This window comes from Oncorhynchus kisutch, linkage group LG29 (genome assembly GCF_002021735.2).
Source record: "Oncorhynchus kisutch isolate 150728-3 linkage group LG29, Okis_V2, whole genome shotgun sequence".
NCBI classification, from domain to species: Eukaryota; Metazoa; Chordata; class Actinopteri; order Salmoniformes; family Salmonidae; genus Oncorhynchus; species Oncorhynchus kisutch.
This window is the reverse complement of record NC_034202.2, coordinates 29,854,063-29,878,393: the sequence shown is the minus strand read 5'-3', so window position 1 is coordinate 29,878,393 and position 24,331 is coordinate 29,854,063. Positions and strand designations below refer to the sequence as shown.

Below are 24,331 nucleotides of genomic sequence, written 5' to 3'. Positions count from 1 at the left end.
CCTCTGCACTACTGTCCCGTCGATGTGGATAGGGGGGGTGCTCCCTCAGCTGTTTCCTGAAGTCCACAATCATCTCCTTTGTTTTGTTGACGTTGAGTGTGAGGTTATTTTCCTGACACCACACTCCGAGGGCCCTCACCTCCTCCCTGTAGGCCGTCTCGTCATTGTTGGTAATCAAGCCTACCACTGTAGTGTCGTCCGCAAACTTGATGATTGAGTTGGAGGCGTGCATGGCCACGCAGTCGTAGGTGAACAGGGAGTACAGGAAAGGGCTCAGAACACACCCTTGTGGGGCCCCAGTGTTGAGGATCAGCGTGGTGGAGATGTTGTTACCTATCCTCACCACCTGGGGGCGGCCAGTCAGGGGAATCCAGTACCCAGTTGCACAGGGCGGGGTCGAGACCCAGGGTCTCGAGCTTGAGGACGAGCTTGGAGGGTACTATGGTGTTGAATACCGAGCTGTAGTCGATGAACAGCATTCTCACATAGATATTCCTCTTGTCCAGATGGGTTAGGGCAGTGTGCAGTGTGACAGTACTGTAGCAGAATGAAGGGTACTGCAGCAGAATGAAGGGTACTGCAACAGAATGAAGGGTACTGTAACAGAATGAAGGGTACTGTAACAGAATGAAGGGTACTGTAACATAATGAAGGGTACTGTAACAGAATGAAGGGTACTGTAGCAGAATGAAGGGTACCACCGTAACAGAATGAAGGGTACCGTAACAGAATGAAGTGTACCGTAACAGAATGAAGGGTACCACCGTAACAGAATGAAGTGTGCTGTAACAGAATGAAGGGTCCCGTAACAGAATGAAGGTAACAGAATGATGGGTACCGTAACAGAATGAAGGGTACTGTAACAGATTGAAGCGTACCGTGACAGTTTTCCTTTGGTTGGGCTTATTTCAATCCTGCCCACAGCTGGCAGCATCCAAATAATAATCAATTCAGAGTACAGCTGTACACGACTGGATCATAATGCCCATGGTCAATTTGGTTTGACTTAAGATATCCTTATGGGGCTCGTTAGGGACCATAAGTAAATTACACAATGTACATGGGACAATACTTTAAAATGTCAATAGCTCCAAATTTCTATGAAAACCTCAAACCAACTGTATATTCTAGAAATTCATATACAAATATTTAAAGGATTTAATGAGACAGCCAAAAGATGTGCAATATGAAAACATTGTCGTCTCATTTACATTTACGGTATCTGACTAGCCCCAGAGATAGACTATCCAATGTTAAACCAATTTTGCCACGATCACACACCAGCCAGCTGAAGCTAATTGGCGAAGGAAGTTGGCTATCACTAGCTATCCTAGGCGACTTCAAGACGCAATACCTGTTTAGACTGTTTCAAGTTATCTAGAAGGGTGAATGACTGCAACTGTGTGATGTTTAGGCAGAGTGAATGTACAAATGCTTGCCACACCCACGAGTGAACACACCTATTAACCCCCCCCCCCCACCTTTAAGGGTTCAATGCCCAGTTGATTAATAAATTCATGACTACTATGAACAATTCTGAGGACATTTGCATCATCAGCAGTGGGTAAAATAGAGGTGATGATGCTAATGGATTGTGATGATGATGGATGATGACAATTTATTTTTTATTTTTTTATTTTACCTTTATTTAACTAGGCAAGTCATTTAATTCTTATTTTCAATGACGGCCTAGGAACAGTGGTTTAACTGCCTGTTCAGGGGCAGAACGATGTGTACCTTGTCAGCTCGGGGATTTGAACTTGCAACCTTACAGTTACTAGTACAAAGCTCTAACCACTAGGATACCCTGCCGCCCCAGGGTGGCCTGGTGGTGATGATGGTGATGTGACAATGATGGTGGTGACGATGACGATGATGTGATGATGGTGACAATGGTGATGATGGATGGTGATGATGATGATGGATGGTGATAATGGATGGATGGTGATGATGGATTGTGATGATGATGATGATATGGTGATGATGGATGGTGATAATGGATGATGATGGTGATGATATGATGATGGAGATGATGATATGGTGATGATGGATGTGATAATGGATGGTGATGATGATGATGGATTGTGATGGATGGTGATGATAATGATGATGTCTGTTGTATTCTCAGGTAATGCTATCAGTTATTTAGGTGGCTCTTCCCCTCGCCCTGTGGAGAGCACCACCCTGCCCCCTCGTCACCACGCATCAGCCACCCTCTCTCCACACATCTTTCAGGACAAGGACAAGATCAATGTCAACGTCAACATTTTATCAGAACGCAACAGTGTAAGTACTCTTCATTGCCTTACCAAACCCAGTCTGCATAAAGGCTGTACACTAACTTAAAAACAATGGTGGACAAAAAGCTTGTTCCGTGGGTTTTTCTAAAGTTTCTTCTCACTGGGTCAGGGATGCTCTGTGAACTGCATGATGACCCATGGTGTGACATGAGCGCCAACGGAGCTGCCTGAGTGTCAAAGCTCACTTACAGACCTGACCTGAGATACACTCCCAACACATCTGTCTCAACACAAGGCTCACAGTCAACACATTACTGACGCATTGAACAGAGACCCAGGATTTCCTCCTTACCTTTTTTCTCACTATCTCTCTGTCCCTAGCTTCCTCTCACTCCCTCTCTCACAGTGTGTGAGGATTAGGCAGAGGTGTTTGCAGGAGGGAGCATCAATCCTCTTGAGTTGTTGATATTCATTTATTCACACCCATCTGTCTCCTATCTTCCTTTCTCTTGCCATCCTAATCCTCCTCACTCCCTTTCTCCTCTCCTTTACACAGTTCCAATCCCTCCTTCTCTTCTCTACTGCTAACCTCTAAGTCTCTATTCCCACAACAAGATATGAAGGAGCATCTGAGGAGCGGAGTGGCGAAAGAGAATTCTACTTTTCAATTCACATTACATCCTTGCCTTACCTTTCGTTGTCGCTGACAACACAACATTCTTGGTATGCAGCTCAAATTGACTGTAAATATCACAGTAGCCACTAGCCAGTAAGCACAAACTATTCAACAATGACAGAAACTTATCTTGTAAAACCTATTACACTATTGAATAATGCAACCAAACCATATTACACTCTTCAATAATGCACCAATTCAAAGCATGTATGTGCAGACAATTAAAGGGTTTATTTTTGTTGTCTGTAGGCTACACTCTTTACATTTTAACTTCAAGACAGAAGCACAGAGTTACTATGACAGCCTTCATCAAGTACGGTTAGCCTATCAAAAATGAATGATTGATTGATTATGATTGATCACACAAATAGAAAAGTACAGTAGGCCTACCTTACAACAAACCAGGCTTCATTTAGATTAATATGGGTCTCTCGAGTAGTGCAGTGGTCTAAGGCACTGCATCTCATTGCTAAAGGTGTCACTACATACCCTGGTTTGATTCCAGGCTGTATCACAACCGGCCGTGATTGGGAGTCCCATAGGGCAGCGCACAATTGGCCCAGCGACATCCGGGTTACGGTTTGGCTGGGGTAGGCCGTCATTGTAAAAAATAATTGGTTCTTAACTGACTGAAAACATGGGTATAAGTGAATTCACCACGACAAGCTCTTTTATATGGAAGCCCATACCTGCCACCAAAAATATAAATAAAATAAAATACCTCATGATTTGCCAACTTGCACAATTAGTCTGTGATTCAGTCTGATCAACTGTAGCCTACTGTTAACAACTACAGCTGCAGGCAGCTGAGAGAAGCCAAGGCACTCTGATCCTATCTGGGCCTGGCCAGGGGAAACGTAATGTGATGTTTTTATAGCCTAAGCTACAGTTGAAGTCCGAAGTTTACACTCACCTTAGCCTCAAGATGTTCAAACTCAGTTTTTCACAATTCCTGACATTTAATCCTTGTAAAAAATCCCTGTCTTAGGTCAGTTAGGATCACCACTTTATTTTAAGAATGTGAAATGTCAGAATAATAGTAGAGTGATTCATTTCAGCTTTTATTTCTTACATCACTTTCCCAGTGGGTCAGAAGTTTGCATACACTCAATTAGTATTTGTTTGCATTGTCTTTAAATTGTTTAACTTGGGTCAAACGTTTCGGGTAGCCTTCCAAAAGCTTCCCACAATAAGTTGGGTGAATTTTGGCCCATTCCTCCTGACAGAGGAATAACTGAGTCAGGTTGGTAGGCCTCCTTGCTCGCACACGCTTTTTCAGTTCTGCTCACAAATTTTCTATAGGATTGAGGTCAGGGCTTTGTGATTCGCACTCCAATACCTTGAATTTGTTGTCCTTAACCTCTCTGGTACAAGTGGGATGCTAGCGTCCCACCTTGACAACAGCCAGTGAAATTGCAGGGCGCCAAATTCAAAACAGAAATCCCATAATTAAAATTCCTCAAACATACAAGTATTATACACCATTTTAAAGATAAACTTCTTGTAAATCCAACCACGGTGTCCGATTTCAAAAAGGCTTTACTCCGAAAGCACACCATATGTTATGTTAGGTCAGCACCTAGTCACAGAAAACCATACAGCCATTTTCCAGCCAAGGAAAGGGCTCACAAAAGTCAGAAATAGCATTAAAATTAATCAATTACCTTTGATGATCTTCATCTGGTAGCACTCCCAGGTCTCCATGTTCGACAATAAATGTTTGTTTTGTTCGATAATGTCCCTCTTTATGACCAAAAACCTCCTTTTTGTTTGCGCGTTTTGTCCAGTAATCCGAATGCTCAAGGCGTGTGCACCAAGTCCAGACGAAACGTTTTTAAAAAGTACAATAAAAGTTAGTAGAAACATGCCGAGCGATGTTTAAAATCAATCCCCCGGTTGTTTTTGTCATAAATAATCAATAATATTTCAACTAGACAAAAGCTTTGTCAATAGAAAAAGATAAACGATAAAGGCACATTCCCGATCAGGTGGGCGCATGTCTGGAAATTTCCACTGGCCACTGATTGAAAGTGCTGTATCTCCCTAATATTTCAGAGTAAAAGCCTGAAACAATGCCTAAAGACTGGCCACATGGTGAAGAAGCCATAGAGCTCATGAACTGGATCCTAAGTCTTTGTATGGTGGATAGGCTTTCAATGGAAAAACAGCCTTTCAAAATAATAGTACTTCCGGTGTCACGCCCTGGACATAGAGAGGTTTTTATTCTCTATTTTGGTTAGGCCAGGGTGTGACTAGGTTGGGCATTCTAGGTTCTTTATTTCTATGTTGGTGTGGTTCCCAATCAGAGGCAGCTGTCTATCGTTGTCTCTGATTGGGGATCATATATAAGTTGTCCTGTTTCGTTTGGGTTTTGTGGGTAGTTGTTTTCTGTTTAGTGTCTGCACCTGACAGGACTGTTTCGGTTTTCCTTCTTTGTTATTTTGTTTGAGTGTTTTGAGTATTAATTTATCATGAACACTTACCACGCTGCGTTTTGGTCCACTCCTTTATACGATGATCGTTACATCCTGGTTGGATTTTCCTCTGGTTTTCGCCTGCCATATCAGTTCTGTTATACTCACAGACATTATTTTAACAGCTTTGGAAACTTTAGAGTGTTTTCTATCCAACTCTACTAATAAATCTACTAATCTACTTATATGCATATCCTATCTTCTGGGCCTGAGTAGCAGGCAGTTTAATTTGGGCACGCTTTTCATCCAAAATTCCAAATGGTACCCCCTACCCTAGTGAAGTTGAGCCATTTTGCCGCAACTTTGGAAGTATGCTTGGGGTCATTGTCCATTTGGAAGACCCATTTGCGACAAAGCTTTAACTTCCTGACTGATGTCTTGAGAAGTTGCTTCAATATATCCACATAATTTTCCCCTCATGATGCCATCTATTTTGTGAAGTGCACCAGTCCCTTCTGCAACAAAGCACCCCCACAACATGATGCTGCCACCCCCGTGCTTCACGGTTGGGATCGTGTTCTTCGACTTGCAAGCCTCCCCCTTTTTCCTCCAAACATAACGATGGTCATTATGGTCAGGTTATGTCGATATAGAACTCGTTTTACTGTGGGTATAGTTACTTTTGTACCTGATTCCTCCAGCATCTTCACAAGGTCCTTTGCTGTTGTTCTGAGATTGATTTGCACTTTTCGCACTAAAGTACGTTCATCTCTAGGAGACCAAATGTGTCTCCTTCCTGAGCGGTATGACGGCTGCGTGTTCCCATGGTGTTTATACTTGCGTACTATTGTTTGTACAGATGAACATGGTACCTTCAGGCATTTGGAAATTGCTCCTAAGGATGAACCAGATATACATTTTTTTTCTGGGGTCTTGGCTGATTTATTTTGATTTTGCCATGATGTCAAGCAAATAGGCACTGAGTTTGAAGGTAGGCCTTGAAATACATCCACAGGTACACCTCCAATTGACACAAACGGAATTTCTGGAATTATCCAAGCTGTTTAAAGGCACAGTCAACTTAGTGTATGTAAACTTCTGACCCACTAGAATTGTGATACAGTGAATTATAAGTGAAATAATCTGTCTGTAAAACAATTGTTGGAAAAATGACTTGTGTCATGCACAAAGTAGATGTCCTAACCGACTTGCCAAAACTATAGCTTGTTAACAAGAAATTTGTGGAGTGGTTGAAAAACAAGTTTTAATGACTCCAACCTAAGTGTATGTAAACTTCCAACTTCAACTGTATGTATTTATAGCCTAAAATAGGCCCAGTTATTTGTATTCTGAGAACATGTGAATTTGATCAAATGTGGTTTATATTCACACTTCGGGGGGCTAGGCGACCTAGGCCTTTTTAATCCAAAGTTATTGACTGGAATGAATCAATCGTAAGCTATAAAAAACAAAGAGAGTCGCACACTCCATATATATATATAAACTCCCAGTAATTTATTGGGTAAATCACCAACGTTTCGGCATCACTGTGCCTACTTCAGGGTGATGTCATGAGTGCTTGTGCCACCAATGACAATAGTGAGGGGTGTGTCATAATTATTAGATTGATTAATTCAATCAACACAATAGTGATGACATACTGTATGAGTGTCTTTTTAATTACCCATCAAAGACCTAATGATGCAACCCTGCATACAGCCAGCTCAGCCCTGTTCATTTTCTGTTTGTTTTTGTCCGATCGCAATTGTTGTCTTTTTGTCTGTGTAAAGGGTTTTAATGTTTTTGTCCTCCCTTGGATGAGGAGTTTTTCCAGGAGTTTATTAAAAACCATATAACCTGATTAGAAAAGTAATCTGGTCCCATCATAGCCCGTATCACAGCCCATATAAAAACATTTTTTACAGCTGATTTATTACTATGACCTATGCTGCAACTAGGGTCCGGAGTTGGTTAGGTTAACCTACGAACAGAGCAGGAAAACAGGAAAACAATTTCCCCCCTACCGCTCGCTCCAGGACCTGCCACCTCTGAAATCACCACACAATGTTACAAATGAAAGTCTCAAAAATAAGGAAATTGTCTAAACATTGCTGCTGTTTCAAAAACATTGCTCTGCTTTTACCATTTATACTGTAGGAGTGATGGCTCAATGAGACAATTCTTTTTACGCTGTCCTGCTTCAAGGGGGCAACTGTCGGGGGAGTGTCATTCGCTACCTCTGGCGGTAGCGTTCAAGACATAGCAAGTACGCAAGTTTACATTTGAGTAATATGTGTAGCTGATGGTTTTTACCCTACTAGTGTATTAAGAGGCTGTAAGCCTCCCTCCCCCTCAGTGCAGGTTCAAGATGTTCCTTTGTAATACACTTCTCACTCGGTTGATCCAATACCATGACCAAGATTCTCACCTTTCTTTTTAATAAAAAAAGATGCTGACACCTTTTTGGATTCTGAATTCAACACCTAAGTACAACATGTTTCGTTTAATGCTGAGTTGCCATTCGTGTCTTTTAGGAAGCTCATGACTACTCACTGCAAATAATGGATCTTATTTTCTTCCAAGCTTGATTTTCTGATCCAATTTCCTATCACTATTTAGTTCTACCAAGCAGATACAGCATGCACAATATGCGGTAGTTACCTGCAACTTCTGCTCCCTTCATTTTAAACTAACTGCCCAGTGTTTCCAGATTTCCATGAATTAAAAAGCAGCTTTTCTGTGTTGGAATGTTGCGGACGTATACCGGTCGTTAAAAATATTAACGCGAGTAGACTAGTGATTGGCCAGCTCATCCTCTAGGGCGCTGATTGGCCAACTCATCCTCCTCAGGGAGATGACATGTTCTATGAGGAAATAGCAACAAAAAAATTAAATGGTAAGTTTGAGATACATGTTTGAGTTGTTTTTGTTTTTTTATGTGGTTTTTCTCCCATTTATGCTTTGGCCACAAATACGAGTATAGGATGAGCATTATTTGGATATAAATGAACAGAATATGAACTATTAAAAGTGAGATTTTCACTGGGCAGTTACTTTAATAACAAATGATTTATTATATTACATCCCCTCTGTCTTTCAGGTGGAGGACAGCGAGGAAGAGGAGGTAGAGGAGGAAAGCCAGGAATTCAATGTTATCCCACTGTATTCTGAGAAGGAGAAGTCTAGTGTGGGCTCCGGGACCCGAGGAGGCCGTAGAGGAGCGGCAAGCCAGACAGCACCCATGCTGCCCCTGCTGCTGCTGCCTGCTGCTATGCTGGGCTGGTGGTGTCCGGTATAACGAGCCCCCCTACTACCCCTCTTACGATCAGCTACAGTATCACATTCACTGGGTCACCTCCACCATGGCACTGAGACTGATGAGGAGACTTAAGGCTGAGGGAAGAACAACCACAATGAGGAAATGGACATTCACACCTTTCTCCTATGGCACTCTGTCTTCCATTCATTTCATGCTTTCTGTTTTCCTTTGTTACTTTCCATCATTATTTTTCTGCAATCTCTATCTCTCCTGCTCCGACTGCTCATGGTCTTTAGTAGTCCTAGCTGCCCATCTCTTAGCTCTTCTCTCTCACATCAGTACACATGGAGTTGAACAAGCTGTGCAGATAAATAAATAAATGGATGAATTAATAAGGTCTGTCTGGATGAATCGATGTGGCTGTCTGTCCAGTGCCTGCCTCAAGATTGGACATCCAGCTCCACTCTCCCTCTTCATGAGGAACCCACATCGCCCAAGGCCAGTAACAACACCTATCTCAAAGAAAACATGACCAATGATTGGTGGAACCATGATAGTTCATTCCTTTTGATATATCTTGATATATCTTCATATCTTCTCTCTCCTTTGTTATCTTCCCTTATTTCATCATGCTATGCTCCCTTGGATAGCAGGGTTGTTGGGTAAGCCACTTTGTCTATGTTGTCTTTGCCATAAGCCAATAACTAAAGAAAAGATAGATTGAGGGATGATGTTGTTTTGTAGTTCTTCCTCCTATCTCTATGTTGCTCCCTTTGTTTGCTTCCTTCTTCATCACTTCAGACTAGATGCCACTGGCCCGTTGTTTCCCCTCTCTAGTTCATACACCACTTATTCTCCGCTTAGTTGAGGTCTGAAAAATCCACCACAGGCACAATGAGACAAAATTCTAGTAATGACAACGGTCGAGGAAAGCGGAATAAGCAATAAAACATGAAATCAGATAGCTCAGTGGGCAGGTGCTGAGGCCGTCTGGGTTTGGGCTCAGGGGAGAGAGGAACCAATTTACTGCTGTCTGAGGTTCACAAATGCTTTCTGTCCCTAGGTGTTGTTATAGTTTTGGAGAGACAATATCACACTTAGCCATGCTTTTCCTGACTGTGTTTGATCAGGGAGAAAGTGGGGAGATGGGGTACTATAGAGCCTCTGGCAACTCTGATCATTGAGCATCACATTGAGCCTTTCTCTCTCTCTCTCTCTCTCTCTCTCTCTCTCTCTCTCTCTCTCTCTCTCTCTCTCTCTCTCTCTCTCTCTCTCTGTCTCTCTCTCTGTCTCTGTCTCTCTGCCTGCCTGATAAATCTTTTGCTGATGTCAATGTTTTTTTTCTTGCATCACTTTCTTGCATCTTGGAGAATTAGCTCCCACCTGAGTGGAAGTAGGTAAGATACTGTTGGTGATGGTTAAAGGGGAACCTACTTTACTGTGGAATTGTGAACGTGACGTTTATTTATCGACATCTTTCCCTTCTTGAGGGAGATGTTAGATAAGACTCATGTTCTCACAGATAATACATGATGCTTAAAAGAGAGAAATATTTACTGGGCATATCAGTGCTACAGATGTCTCTGCCAGCAGCATACCACCCTGCATCCCACTGCTGGCATGCCTCTGAAGCTAAGCAGGGTTGGTCCTGGTTGGGAGACAAGATACTGCTGGAAAAGGTGTTGAAGTACCAGTAGGGGGTGCTCTTCCCTCTAAGGAGATCCCATGGCTGTGAAGGGGACACTGCCCTGCATATGGTGCTGTCTTTTGGATGGGACTTTAAAACGTCCTGACTCTCTGTGGTCAATAAAGATCCCATGGCACTTATTGTAAGAGGAGGGGTGTGACCCTGGTCTCCTGGCTAAATTCCCAATGTCATGCCATCAAATCAAATTGTATTTGTCACATGTGCCGAATATAACCTTACAGTGAAATGCTTACTTACCCCAGCCCATAACCAGCAATGCAGTTTAAATAAAAAACATGTGTTAAGTAAAAATTAGATGAGTAAAAAATAAGAAATAAAAGTAACAAATAAGTTAAAGTGTTAAAGTGACTATGTATAGATAATAAACAGAGAGTAGCAGCAGCATAAAAGAGGGGTCTGGGTAGCCATTTCATTAGCTGTTCAGGAATCTTATGGCTTGGGGGTAGAAGCTGTTGAGAAGCCTTTTGGACCTAGACTTGACACTCCGGTACTGCTTGCCGTGTGGTAGCAGAGAGAACAGTCTATGACTAGGGCGGCTGGAATTTTTGACCATTTTTAGGGCCTTCCTCTGACACTGCCTGGTATACATGTAGAGGTCCTGGATGGCAGGAAGCTTGGCCACAGTGATGTACTGGGCCGTAAGCACTACCCTCTGTGGTGCCTTGCAGACAGAGGCCAAGCAGTTGCCATACCAGGCAGTGATGCAACCAGTCAGGATGCTCTCGATGGTGCAGCTGTAGAACCTTTTGAGGATCTGAGGACCCATGCCAAATCTTTTTAGTCTCCTGAGGGGGATTAGGTTTTGTAGTGCCCTCTTCACGACTGTCTTGGTGTGCTTGGACCATCATAGTTTGTTAGTGATGTGGACACCAAGGAACTTGAAGCTCTCAACTTGCTTCACTACAGCCCCTTCAATGAGAATGGGGGTGTGCTCGTTCCTCCTTTTCCTGTAGTCCACAATCCTCTCCTTTGTCTTGATCACGTTGAGGGAGAGGTTGTTGTCCTGGCACCACACAGCCAGGTCTCTGACCTCCTCTCTATAGGCTGTCTCATCGTTGTCTGTGATCAGACCTACCACTGTTGTGTCATTAGCAAACTTAATGATGGTGTTGGAGTCGTGCGGGTCGGTAGTCATTTAGGCAGGTTACCTTAGTGTTCTTTGGCACAAGGACTATGGTGGTCTGCTTGAAACATGTTGGTATTACAGACTCAGACAGGGATAGATTGAAAATGTCAGTGAAGACACTTGCCAGTTGGTCAGCGCATGCTCGGGAGTACACGTCCTGGTAATCCATCTGGCCCTGCGGCCTTGTGAATGTTGACCTGTTTAAAGGTCTTACTCACATCGGCTACGGAGAGCCACATTACCTGGTAAAATAAGGGTCAATAAATAAATAATTGCATCATCTGCCACCAGTGTCTAAGAATGGATGGGACCAGGGTGAGGGGGAGTAGCTGTGACTTCATTCTGAGTGTTAATTAAGCAGGCAAGATGGCATAAGTGGAGCCCAACACCCTCTCCAATCTGGACAGTGACGTTCATGATGACTGTTGTTGTTTTTTAATAGTCAGTTATTTCTCACTGGCAATGGATCATTATGCTAGTGATCGTCAAAGTGAGTGGCAGCACCAGAGAGGATATGAGTGCGGCAAGCCTTGATTTACACACTGAAACATCCTAAGTAAATATAAGCATAAGCCATACAAGCAAACAGCAAGAGTTATCGAGCGTGCCAACTCTGAATTTTTAACGTTTGTACAGCTGTACACATATTTCCCTCCCCGGCCCAAATGCTTTTAATAATATCCAAAGATGTCTGATTTTGCGTTCTATTACCATACCCAATGCAGAGATGATATAGTTTTTTCGTACTAAAATAAATCCACGGGTAAAGGGAGAGGTAGGGAGGGAATGAGAAAGTGAGACAGTGGGGGATTTGGGAGAATGACCGACATAGATGCAGAGAGACTTAGAGAAAGAGAGAAAGACGGTAATGGCTCCTAAGGCTCTCAGTAGCATTAGTGTTGTCGTCAAGCCTCTGAGATGTATTTTGGTGCCTGTGGCTACGAGGCGAGTGTCTGTTCCACTGCACTACCTCTGTGCTTTAATGTGCCTTCACCTCAGTTTCTCCTCACAGACAGACAGCGCCACTCTCCCATACATACTGTACATTCCCATCACTGTCTGTCCTCAGGTCCATGTTACGATCAACTGCTACCCCTCACAGACAACATGCCTCTACGTCTACTTCTACTTCTGCCCATCTTTTCCTTTCATGTGGAAACAACAAACACTGCACCATCAAATATGTGCAAAGATTGTCTTTGTTATTGTTGGTATGTATACTTTAAACCAAAAATGTATATACATTTGTGTGGTTTTGTTTTCTCTTGTTGTTGTTATAATCCTTGAGATTGGACTGTGCCATATAGGGTTGTGTCTTCCCTGTTACATCCCATATTGGATCTTATGTAATTCCTCTTGTAACTGTTTATATGCATTGATTATGGTCAAGCATCTGTCAGTCTCTGTGTCTGTAACAGTGTAACCCTGTTGTTCTGCAGTGTTCTGTTTGTGTTGCTGGCGTTGGCACAGGTATAAAACAGTAACGACAGCACCTCCATAGCTTGACCTTGATGTCCATGTTGATGGTCATTTTAAGTCGAATATATGATGATCATCATGTTCCACATTAGAATCAACTGCTCATTTACTCAGCCAATGCCACCAAGCCCATCTCAGTCGTGTGAAATAGGATTAGCGGTCTGAATCACACCACTCCTGAGAGTTGTTGCACTCTGTGGAAACGGTGTAAGACCACTTCTTGAACGTGATCCTCAGTTGGCAGGCTGGTTAATACATTCAACTTGAGCAGTTGCCTGCCTCTCTGCCAGCCTTCTAGAACAGTTTTGGGCTCTGTCCATTAGTATCAAAATGGTTGACATTTAGAAAATGGACCCGTTATTTATGGCTGAGGCCAGTGAAAGACTTAGAAATGATACATGTAACATAGTAAAGCGCATTGCACTGAAGTGCCTATGAATACTTCAGTTGGAGCGAGGAACGAAGGACTCTAGGTGGTCTGAGTTGAACATGAAACAGCCACTGGATTAGCAGAAACATTAATCCTTGTTTTAATAATGAGTTTTTCTAGAACTTCAGAGAGTTCAGGAATGCCAAAATGTCCCAGCCATCAGCGCTGTTTTAAGCCACACAGTGCACTGCTCACCCCTACCTGTGTCACTATCCATCCACTTCTTTGGCCATGAGTTCAGTCTGGCCCGATTCCTAGCTGGTGAAATTGGTTTACAATCAGGTGTGAGCTCTGTGTGGTTCTTCATTAAGAGTGAGAAATGTACAATGCTGTGTGAAAAAACAACTACATACAATAATAAAAAAAATCATCAATTAATGTTTTCTATGTGCATTCGTTTGCATGTCTAGCCTTTTTGGGGGATCTGAAGCTCATGTTTTTACCAAAATTCCTACCCATTTCTCTGGAACATAGATCAACACTGATCTGCAGCTTTATCTGAGCAGATTAAATGTTAGAAGAATTGATGGGTTTGATGACTGGGTGATGCAGTTTTATTGCAGGTGCATTAAGTACACTATTCAAGACAAAGGCAGGGGATGGACCTTGCCAAACCCCAAAATCTATGAATTGAGAAATATTATATTTCGAAAAGCTTTAAGGACAAATCTCGAGGACATCAGCTTAGATTCATGCATTAAATAATTACCCACTCATTTGAGATACCCCCTCCCCAAGGTTACAAATATTTTCACATGACCCTCCCCTTGTACTGTAAAATACATGGAACACCCTCCCCCTCATAGAATGAACTAAAAATAATGTTTACGGTCGCAAATAACAATAACTGTGGTGACCCTGTTTTTATAAACATTGAGATTTACTTTGCCACTTCAGCATGCTTTTGTGGCACAGTCGATGCCACGCAGGGCTACAGCCCAGAAGGTTGAGGGTTTGCCGACCACCATAGACGAGCTCATGACAAACAGAAAATACATCCCTCCCTACCTTTCAGATTTCTCCAGTATCAAAGGCTTGGCTTGACAATCTCCGAATGTCATGAAACTTTTTGTAGTAGGGATTCTGGACTGAGGCTGGGGGCAAGGAGATTAGGTAAGCAGGTCTGGAACGGAATTCAATGAAGGAGTAGAGCTGGGATCCAGGGCAGGGAAGCAGGACTGAGGAGATGAGTGACTGGAGACAGTGACCAGAGTCAGAGCAGATGGACTGTAGCGGAGAGAAAAAGCAGCGTGAGGCCAGGGAAAACGGGCACAACAGGATAACAAAATCTATGCAGGAACAAACAGCTAGAAATGTAGACTCCTCACACAATCACATGCACAGAGAGAGAGGGGGAGAGAGAGAAAATGAGAGCACTGGGGGAGTGGTGGCAGGTTAGGGAGGTCCAGGATGAGAAGTAGAGGGTGTGGCAGGAGCAGATGTAACAGTATCCTCCCCTCCACGGACGCCACCTGGTGCCCGACCGGGCTTATCTGGGTGTAGGGTATAGAAATCACGTAAGAGTGAGGGGTCCAGAATGTGACAGCGGGGCACGCAGCAGCGCTCTCAGGCCTGTATCCCTCCCAGTCCACCAGGTACTGCCAGCCATAACCTAATGGCGCACATCCAGAAGCTGCCGGGCGGTGTATGCAGGATGGTCATCGACGATCCGGGGGGTGGCGGAGCTGCTGCAGGAGGAGACGGGGCTTGAGCAGACAGGTTTCATCAGGGATACATGGAAGGTAGGGTGGATCCTGAGAGAGGCTGGGGGTTTCAGGCGCAAAGCAGAGGGGTTAATAACATGGTCAATTTCAAAGGGACCAATGAATCGGGAGTGAAAGTTTCTTCATTGCCACCTTCAATGGAAGGTCCTTCGATGAGAGCCATACCTTTTGACCTGGGGTGTAGACTGGAGCTGAGGCCCGGTGAAAATTGGTTTTGGACTGGGTCCTGTCGGAGGCATGACGAAGGGCAGCCCGGGCCTTCCTCCAGGTACGATGACAATGGCGCAGATGGTCCTGGACAGAGGGGACAGTAACCTCGACCTCTCATTCGAAAGGTGACATACCTGACGAGGCGTTGGTGAGGGTGTTGTGGGCATGTTTAACCCAGGGTAGCTGAGCACTCCAGGAGGATGGGTTAGCAGAACTCACACAGCGTAGGGCAGTCTCCATCTCCTGGTTGGCCCGTTCGGTCTGGCCGTTGGTCTGGGGGTGATATCCAGAAGAAAGACTGACATTGATACCAAGAGCTGAACAGAATCTCCATACCTGGAAGGTAAACTGGGGTCCCCTGTCGGAAACGATGTCAGTGGGAATGCCATGCAGACGAAACACATGGGATACTAGCAGGTCCGCTGTTTCCCTGGAGGACGGGAGCTTGGAGAGGGGAATTAAGTGAGCCGCTTTGGAAAATCTGTCAATAATTGTAAGGATGACAGAGTTACTGTTAGATGGGGAAGGCCAGTGACGAAGTCCAGAGCTATGTGTGTCCAGGGGCGACTGGGTATGGGAAGAGGGCGAAGCAGCACGGAAGGGGTTTAGTGAAGGTTTTGTTCCGGGCACATACCGAGTAGGCTGAGACAAACTCCTGGACATCTCACCATTGTGGGCCACCAAAAGCGCTGACGCAGGAAGGCGAGGATCCGGTTCATACCAGGGTGACAGGTGAGGTGAGGTGAAGAACATCAGAGCGAACACAATCTGGAACAAACAGAGCATTACTAGGACTGTTACCTGGGTCAGGCAGGCCGATACGGGAGGCGATCTCTCAGGCAAAAGCGATGCAGGTGGATGGCACAATGGCTTCTGGCTCGGTACCCATGTTGCCGGTGGTGAACTGGCGGGAGAGGGCATCAGGCTTGGTATTCCTCGAACCGGAGCAATTAGTGAGTGTGAAATTGAATCTTCCGAAGAACAAGGCCCACCTGGCTTGCCAGGAGTTCAGTCTGGATGTACAGTCTGGATGTCAGTCCACACGATTAAGGGGGGTACAGAGCCATCCAGCCAGTGATGCCATTCCTCATGAGCCAGCTTAACTGCCAGGAGTTCCCGGTTTCCAATGTCAGAATTCCTTTCTGCAGGTGAGAGCTTACGGGAAAAGAATGCACATGGGTGGACCACCCACATGGGTGGACCTTCTGATCAGAGAGGGAATGTTGAGACAGAACATCACCTACCCCGGTGTCAGAGGCTTCCACCTCCACAATGAACTGGAGTTCTGGTTCGGGCTGAGTGAGGACCGTGGAAGTGAAGTGACGCTTGAGATCCAGGAATGCTGCCTCTCCCTCAGGCATCCAGTGGAACAGAGTGGAGGTGGAGGTGAGAGTGGTTAGAGGTGCTGCCAGACAGCTGTAGTTGCGAATGAAACGTCTGTAAAAATGTGCAAACCCCAAGAAATGGTGTAGCTGCTTCAGGTTGGAGGGAGCAGGCCACTCTGTGACTGCCATGACCTTGGCGTCATCCATACGTAACTGTCCCTGTACAATAATAAAACCCAGGAATGACACCGAGGCAGCATGGAACTCACATTTTTCAACTTTAACAAAAAGCTTATTCTCCAACAGCCATTGAAGAACTTGGCAAAATTGTTGCTGGTGAGCCTCAGGGTCTTTGGAAAAAAAATCAGGATGTCATCTAAATAGATCCCTCAGCACATCATTGACTAGATTCTGGAAAACAGCAGGGGTGTTAGTAAGACAAAAAGGCATGACCAAATACTCAAAGTGACCAAGTGGTGTGTTGAACGCCGTCTTCCACTCGTCACCCTCTCTGATGCGGACAATATGGTGGGCATTCCGGAGGTCGAGTTTGGTGAACACCGTGGCACCATGAAGGGGGGAAAAAGCAGAGCTGATGAGTGGCAAGGGGTACTTGTTCTTTACTGTGATATTATGCAGCCCACGGAAGTCTATGCACGGCCTCAGTGACCCATCCTTCTTCACAAAGAAAAACCCAGCACCCACTGGGGAGGAATAAGGCTTGATAGGTCCTGTAGCCAGAGAATTGTGGATATACCTCTCCATAGCCTCCTTCTCGGTGTGAGAGAGGTTAAATAACCGGCTACAGGGGAGAGGAGCTCCAGGCTGGAGGTCAATGGTGCAGACGCACAGCCGACGAGGCGGCAGTGACAGGGTGTGGTGCTTGCTGAACACAGGAGCTAGATCGTGATACTTGGGAGGAACTGATGACAGCTCCGGAGGTCCTGGAATGAACTGGGGCACAGACAAGGCAGGGGCCAGGCAGAATTTAGACAATTAGAGTGACAAAATGAACCTTTCCGGCGGTCCTATCAGTCTGTGGGTTGTATTTTTAAACATGGATGGCCAAGAACCAGGGGAGAGTGAGGACGATTATGTGGAAACTGATTTTTTTCCTGGTGGTTTCCAGAGAGAAGCAGGATGACACGGAAGGTTCTCTCACAGACACAGGCAAGGAGTTGTCCGTTGAGAGCATTGGCATCGGGGGGTGAATTGACTGGGACGGTGTCCAGGCCCAACTGGGTAACAACATCGCGGTCCAGGAAGCTCTCGTCGGCGCCCGAATTGATGAGAGCAGACAGAGGAAAAGCCTGGCTCTGCCACACAAGGTTTCCTTCAAGCAGGGGTCTGGGGGAAGATTGGCAGGCGATTTGGTTCAACAGTATATCCCCCACTGCTGCTGAGCGTCCTCTTTTGCTGGACGCAGGGAACAAGTGGATACAAAGTGACCAACCTGGCCACAGTATTGGCAGCTCTTAACGCTAATTCGCAGCTGCCTCTCGTCTGGAGAGAGACGGCCGAGCTGCATGGGTTCAGGTTCTGGAAGAGCCTTGGGAGGGATGCAGTCGGAGAAGGAGGACAAGGCAATGAAGCAGATGTTGTTATGGGGCATGCAACCCCACCTACCCTCTCCCTCCGACACTCACAAAGATGGTTGTCAAAGCAGATGGCGAGAGAGATGAGTTCATCAGGCTCATCCCTGGACACCAACTCTTCATTGATAGTTTCAGTGAGCGCGTTCTGGAATGCTCCCTGAAGGGCCTCCTCATTCCAGCCACTCTCACCGGCGAGGGTGCGAAACTCAATTGCCATCTCAGCAACACTATGGGTGCCTTTACGGAGGGACAGGAGTCGTTTAGCGGCATCCTTACAGCAGGCCGGGGGGTCGAAGACTTTCTTCATCTCCTCTGTGAAGCTGGAGTAGGAGAAGCAGGTGGGGGACTTATAAGGATTTATAAGGTTCTAGTTTATTGTCTTTAATATTTTATTATTTTAATTTTATTCTACATAACTGAGATAACATCGGGCAAGGCAAAGAAATGCATGCACATGCTTTTACGCTGTATGTTAAAGGACAATTGACTTGAGGATGGATCTTTTACTTCTTTCTAGCTATATGTGAAAAGAGATATTTGGTCCTGATTCCCCAGTTTGAATGAGAAAGTGAAGCAAAGGTTGATAAGGTGAAAGGGAGTCAGATTGTCTCCATAGCAACACTTCTCACTTGTACTGGAACAAACTTTAAGGTTTGGGACTTAGTAAGTCCCATAGGAGGGATATATTGGGAATTGTCCAGTACATGTGTGCCATTATACATCTTAGAGTAGTAAGCAGAATCAATACAAGCCATATGTGTATGGGCCAATAGACACTCTGAAGCCATTAATTAGTAGGTAATTAGGGTAAGGGAAGCCATATGTGTCTGGGTCATTAGGCTAAGGGAAACCATTAATCAATAGGTTATTAGGCTAAGGGAAGCCATTACCTAGTCCTGTGAGGTTCATTAGACGTGCAATAGGAGCATAGGTTTGTATTACTCAAAGCACCATTAGACATGCACTTGCATGTCTGTTTCTGTTTGTATCATTGCTATGGTTATGCCACCAATATAATCTATGCCCTAAGGTCTGTGCCAATAAGAAAATGGAAGCCAAGCTGAAATAAGTGCAAGGCAAAAAGATCATGGTAAAGGGGATGAATCATTAACATAAAGTGGAGTGACTGTGTGTGACGCAAGGATGAAAACTGTATAGAAAGTGTGTGCCGAGGCTGGAAAGTCAGTTAATCCATGGACCAGCTTGGCTTGTTACTTTGCAATAAAGTATATTTGAATTCACAAGTTCCGGAATCTGAGAAATATTATTGAGCAAATATTTCTACGACATTATCTAGTGTTTTCTGCTGATATCTACTGTTATCTGCTGTTATCTAGGGTTATCTGTTGTTATCTGTTGTTATCTGCCAGTATCTACTGTTATCTACTGTCCCTTTAACACATGAACTGTTATCTTTACATCTTAATGAAATCACTGTCAATTTTAAAATGTTAAATAAATGTTATTGCATTTTTCAAAAAACATCTGAAAAGTTGTACATGAAAATGTAATGATAATTGCAAAAAAACGACCTCTCGGATTATTCCTGAACTATGCTTTCCCAGGTGGCTAAAATCTCTTGATTAATGTCTCGGTGCTGAACTAAGGTTGTTATACTATTTTAACAAGAGGGTCTACTTATAATTTTGTATTCGCTCGCTCGCCTCACTTTTCAACGGATGAAATCCATTAAACATTTTATACTTTTTAAAATAAAATGAATATAAATTATACTGACCTGTTGAATAATGAACAGATTAATAACACATCAACCACAAATGATACTGAAGTGATATTAAGATTTAATACAAATATGCTCCAAATACAAATTAACATCAGATAAACAGTTATTGCAATATGATTATAATGAGAGTAAAACACATGTAGTCCTGGGATAGAAAAACATAAAAAATGAAATAAATCTATTAAAGGATTTTAAAAAGTTATACAAGGATAATCTGCGATTACTTATTGTCCTTGTAGCAAGCATACATTTCTCACACACTTGCACATTCTGAATAGATAAGTTACTTAAAAAAAAGACCAAGTTCTAATCATTCTAATGCTTAAATGTTTGTTGTTGAAAAGGTAGAAATGAAAACGTTACAGGAAAGAGGAGAGGGTTTGAATGAGCCAGTTGGGAACTGGTTTAGAGATCTGTTGATTCTCTGTCTACAGCTCAACTCTCTCACTAAGCTACTCCTCTCAGAGCTTTATTCAATCATGTATCGCTGAAGTAAAAGCTAATGCACAATATACAGTGCATTCAGAAAGTATTCAGACCCCTTGACTTTTTCCACATTTTTTTTTACATTACAGCCTTATTCTAAAATGGACTAAATATGTTTTTTTCCCTCTTCAATCTATACACAATACCCCATAATGACAAAGTGAAAACATGTTTTTAAAACCAGTGCATGTCAGAGCAAAAACCAAGTCATGAGGTTGAAGGAATTGTCCGTAGAGCTCCGAGACAGGATTGTGTCGAGGCACAGATCTGGTGAAGGGTACCCAAAAATGTCTGCAGCATTGAAGGTACCAAAGAACACAGTGGCCTCTATCATTCTCAAATAGAAGAAGTTTGGTACCACCAAGACTCTTCCTAGAGCTGGCCGCCTGGCCAAACTGAGCAATCGGGGGAGAAGGGCATTGGTCAGGGATGTGGCCAAGAACCCGATAGTCACTCTGACAGAGCTGCAGAATTCCTCTGTGGAGATGGGAGAACCTTCCAGAAGGACAACCATTACTGCAGCACTCCACCAATCAGGCCTTTATGGTAGAGTGGCCAGATGGAAGCCATTTATCAGTAAAAGGAACATGCACCTGCAAGCTTCTCTGGTCTGATGAAACTAAGATTGAACTCTTTGGCCTGAAGGCCAAGTGTCACGTCTGGAGGAAACCTGATACTATCCCTACAGTGAAGCATGGTGATGGCAGCATCATGCTGTGGGCATGACTGTTTTTCAGTGACAGGGACTGGGAGACTAATCAGCATTGAGGGAAAGATGAACAGAGCAAAGTACAGAAAGATCCTTGATGAAAACCTGCTCCAGAGCACTCAGGACCTCAAACTGGGGCTAAGATTCACCTTCCAACAGGACAACTACCCTAAGCACATAGCCAAGACAACACAGGAGTAAACTTGAACCCGATCAAACATCTCTGGAGAGACCTGTAAATAGCTGTGCACTCGATGCTCCTCATCCAACCTGACAGAGCTTGAGAGGATCTGCAAAGAAGAATGGGAGAAACTCCCCAAATACAGGTGTGCCAAACTTATAGCGTCATACCCAAGAAGACTGTAATTGCTGCCAAAGGTGCTAGAACAAAGTACTTAGAAGAAAGCCCAGAAAATTGTCAGAGACTCCAGTCACCCAAGTTATAGACTGTTTTCTCTGCTACCGCACGGCAAGCGGTCTTGGAGTGCCAAGCCTAGGACCAAAAGGCTCCTCAATAGCTTCTACCCCCAAGCCATTAGTCTGCTGAACAATTCATAAAAATCCCCTCCAGACAATTTACATTGACACCCCCCTTGTACACTGCTGCTACTCGCTGTTTGTTTGTTACCTATGCATAGTCACTTCGCCCCCACCTTCATGTACAGATTACCTCAACTAGCCTGTACCCCTGGTACTGGTGCCCCCTGTATATAGCCTCATTATTGTTATTCTTATTGTGTTACTTTTTATTATTACTTTTTATTTTAGCCTACTTGGTAAATATTTTGTTCTTCTTGAACTGCACTGTTGGTTAAGGGCTTGTAAGTAAGCATTTCACGGTAAAGTCTACACTTGTTGTATTCAAATCAAGTTTGATTTGATTTGAGTAAAAGGTCTGAATACTTATGTAAATGTTATATTTCAGTTTTTTTTTTAAATACATTTGCAAAAATGCCTAAAGACCTGTTTTTGCCTTGTTATTATGGGGTATTGTGTGTAGACTGATGGGGGAAAAAAACGATTGAATCCAATTTAGAATAAGAATGTAACGTAACAAAATGTTGAAAAAGTCAAGGGGTCTGAATACTTTCCGGATGCACTGTAAATTCTATTCAATCATGTATCACTGAAGTAAGCGCTAATGCGCAAAAAAAAAACATTTTAAAGCAACGTTCTGTTCGCGGAGACGGCATTCACGGTAAATGGTAAACGGTAAATGCTGCAAATTACCTTTGAATATATATTGCGCATTAGCGCTGAACTTCAGCTATACAGATTGAATCGAGCCCTAATTCTTCCAAGGTAGAGTACGGGCCTTTTCAATCTTGTCAGACAGTAGGAATCTGGCCTGGACACCAGGAGACATGGTCCTACCAAACTGGTATACATAAGCATCATAGTCTGGTATGTCAGACTGAATTCCTTGGAGAAATACTCGGTCCATTGCCACTGCTTGGCATCCCGGGTGGCTTTATTTTCGTTGGAGTAGAAGCCAACCCAGGAGTTCTGAAACACATCCATCCAATCACTGAAGGACTTCTTGATGTACAGGCGAGCGCAGGCATAGCCTTCTCTAACAAATAGTTGCAGACTGGCGTGGTAACCGTTTATATTAACATTTATATTGGCAGGTCTCTGTATTTCCCAGTCTGAGGTACGGGCTTTTCCTCCAGATTTTCTCCAGAGTATGAATCTAGCATGGACGCGAGGAGATATGGCCATACTAGACTGATACACATAGACATCATACTCTGGTACGTCCGAGCGGGTTTCCTTGGAGAAATACACTGCCACGTATAACACTTGAGGTGCCTGTGTTTCCATTGGAGTAGAAACCAACCCAGGAGCTCTTAAACACATCCATCTAGTCAGTGAAAGAGTTCCTGACGTACAGGCGAGCGCTGGCCTTGCTTTCTTTAACGTAGAGCTGCAGACTGGCGTCATAACCTCTTATGTCAACAGGAATCTCCCTGTTGGTGTCGTAAAACTCAAGACCTCTCCAGAGCTCCTCCCCGGCAATTTGCGGCCTCTTCCAGTTGGTTTTGCTCTTGTGAAGGCTGACCTGCAGGCCGGGGTTCAGCGCTTCAGTGGTGTTGAAGTTCCCAGAGGCCTCGATTATCTTGGTGTTGGCTAGCTGGATCTCACTGTCCTTGTTCTGATAAAGCACCACAAACACATCCCGGTTCAAGTGCTTCTTAGGGATGTCATCCCAGCTGATTCTGGCTGTCGCTTCACTTGTGGTCTTTACCTTCAGCTTAATCTTCAAATCATCACACTCTTCATTACTCACTGCACGGCGACGGCATTGCCCAGGATTAAAATAGCACTTACTGACAATATATTTTTTAAATGATAAATAATATTGAGAAACAATACTAATCTCTTCAAGGGGTCTTTGATTTGATATGTTGGGCCTATATGTATGCCATATTAGTTTTGGATATCAGTCGCTGAGAGGGTCTGGAACGTCTGGATCTCTCTCAGGAGGTTGGGGGTGATGCGGTAGGTGTTATCTGGGTCGTATGCAGAACCTCTCCCCCAGTTGGGTGGATAGTGCCGAGTGAGGTAGACCTGATCTACTGTGATGAACATCAATGTATTCTGATCACTCTTTCTCTGACTCTGAGGATGAGCCTGCATCAGTTGTTCTGTAACCTCTCAGCAGGTCCCTCTGAATGGGAAAATGTTATAGTGACATAATCTGGGAATTGTAGAGAGTTTTCAAATGTGAAATTTCTCAGGGAGTAGTATTGTCCGGTGTTCTTAGAAAGAGAAGGAAACACCTCTTCTATGTTTCCATAATAATGAGAGCCATAGTCTCCTCTGGTTGGATCAAAATTGAGTTTCATGATGTCGTTGTTGTCTATGTAGTTGATGTTGTTGTTGTCTATGTAGTTGTTGTTGTCTATGTAGTTGATGTTGCTGGTGAGCCAGTAGAGCAAACTGAGCCAAGGTGGGGGGATGGGATGATCAAAATCTAAGTCCTTTAGATCTTGGATTGAGTTGAGGGTTTTATTAGGGTATGAATAGAGGGTAGTCAGGGTAAAGAACAACAGGAGAGACCAGATAAGGATTCCGCTCTCCATGGTGAAACCTACAGAAAATAAGAACAAAAAGTTAAGTCAAGTGTTATCTCTCATTGTGTCTAAAAATGTTAACATTTGAAGTTGACTCTTTCTTAATTTGTAGGTAGCAGTTGACTACTG

At 43.9% G+C, this 24,331-nt stretch overlaps 1 protein-coding gene across 1 annotated transcript in view; it reads left to right on the top strand.

Annotated features, from left to right (window-relative positions):
* Positions 1-13,710, top strand: part of LOC109874258 (GDNF family receptor alpha-4) — a 31,965-nt gene extending 18,255 nt beyond the window's left edge. Inside the window, exons 7-8 of the mRNA XM_020466099.2 lie at positions 2,129-2,286; positions 8,431-13,710. Coding sequence (XP_020321688.1) covers positions 2,129-2,286; positions 8,431-8,628 — 356 coding nt within the window. The 3' untranslated portion in view covers positions 8,629-13,710. The remainder of the gene's footprint in view (positions 1-2,128; positions 2,287-8,430) is intronic.
* Positions 13,711-24,331: the final 10,621 nt, after the last annotated feature.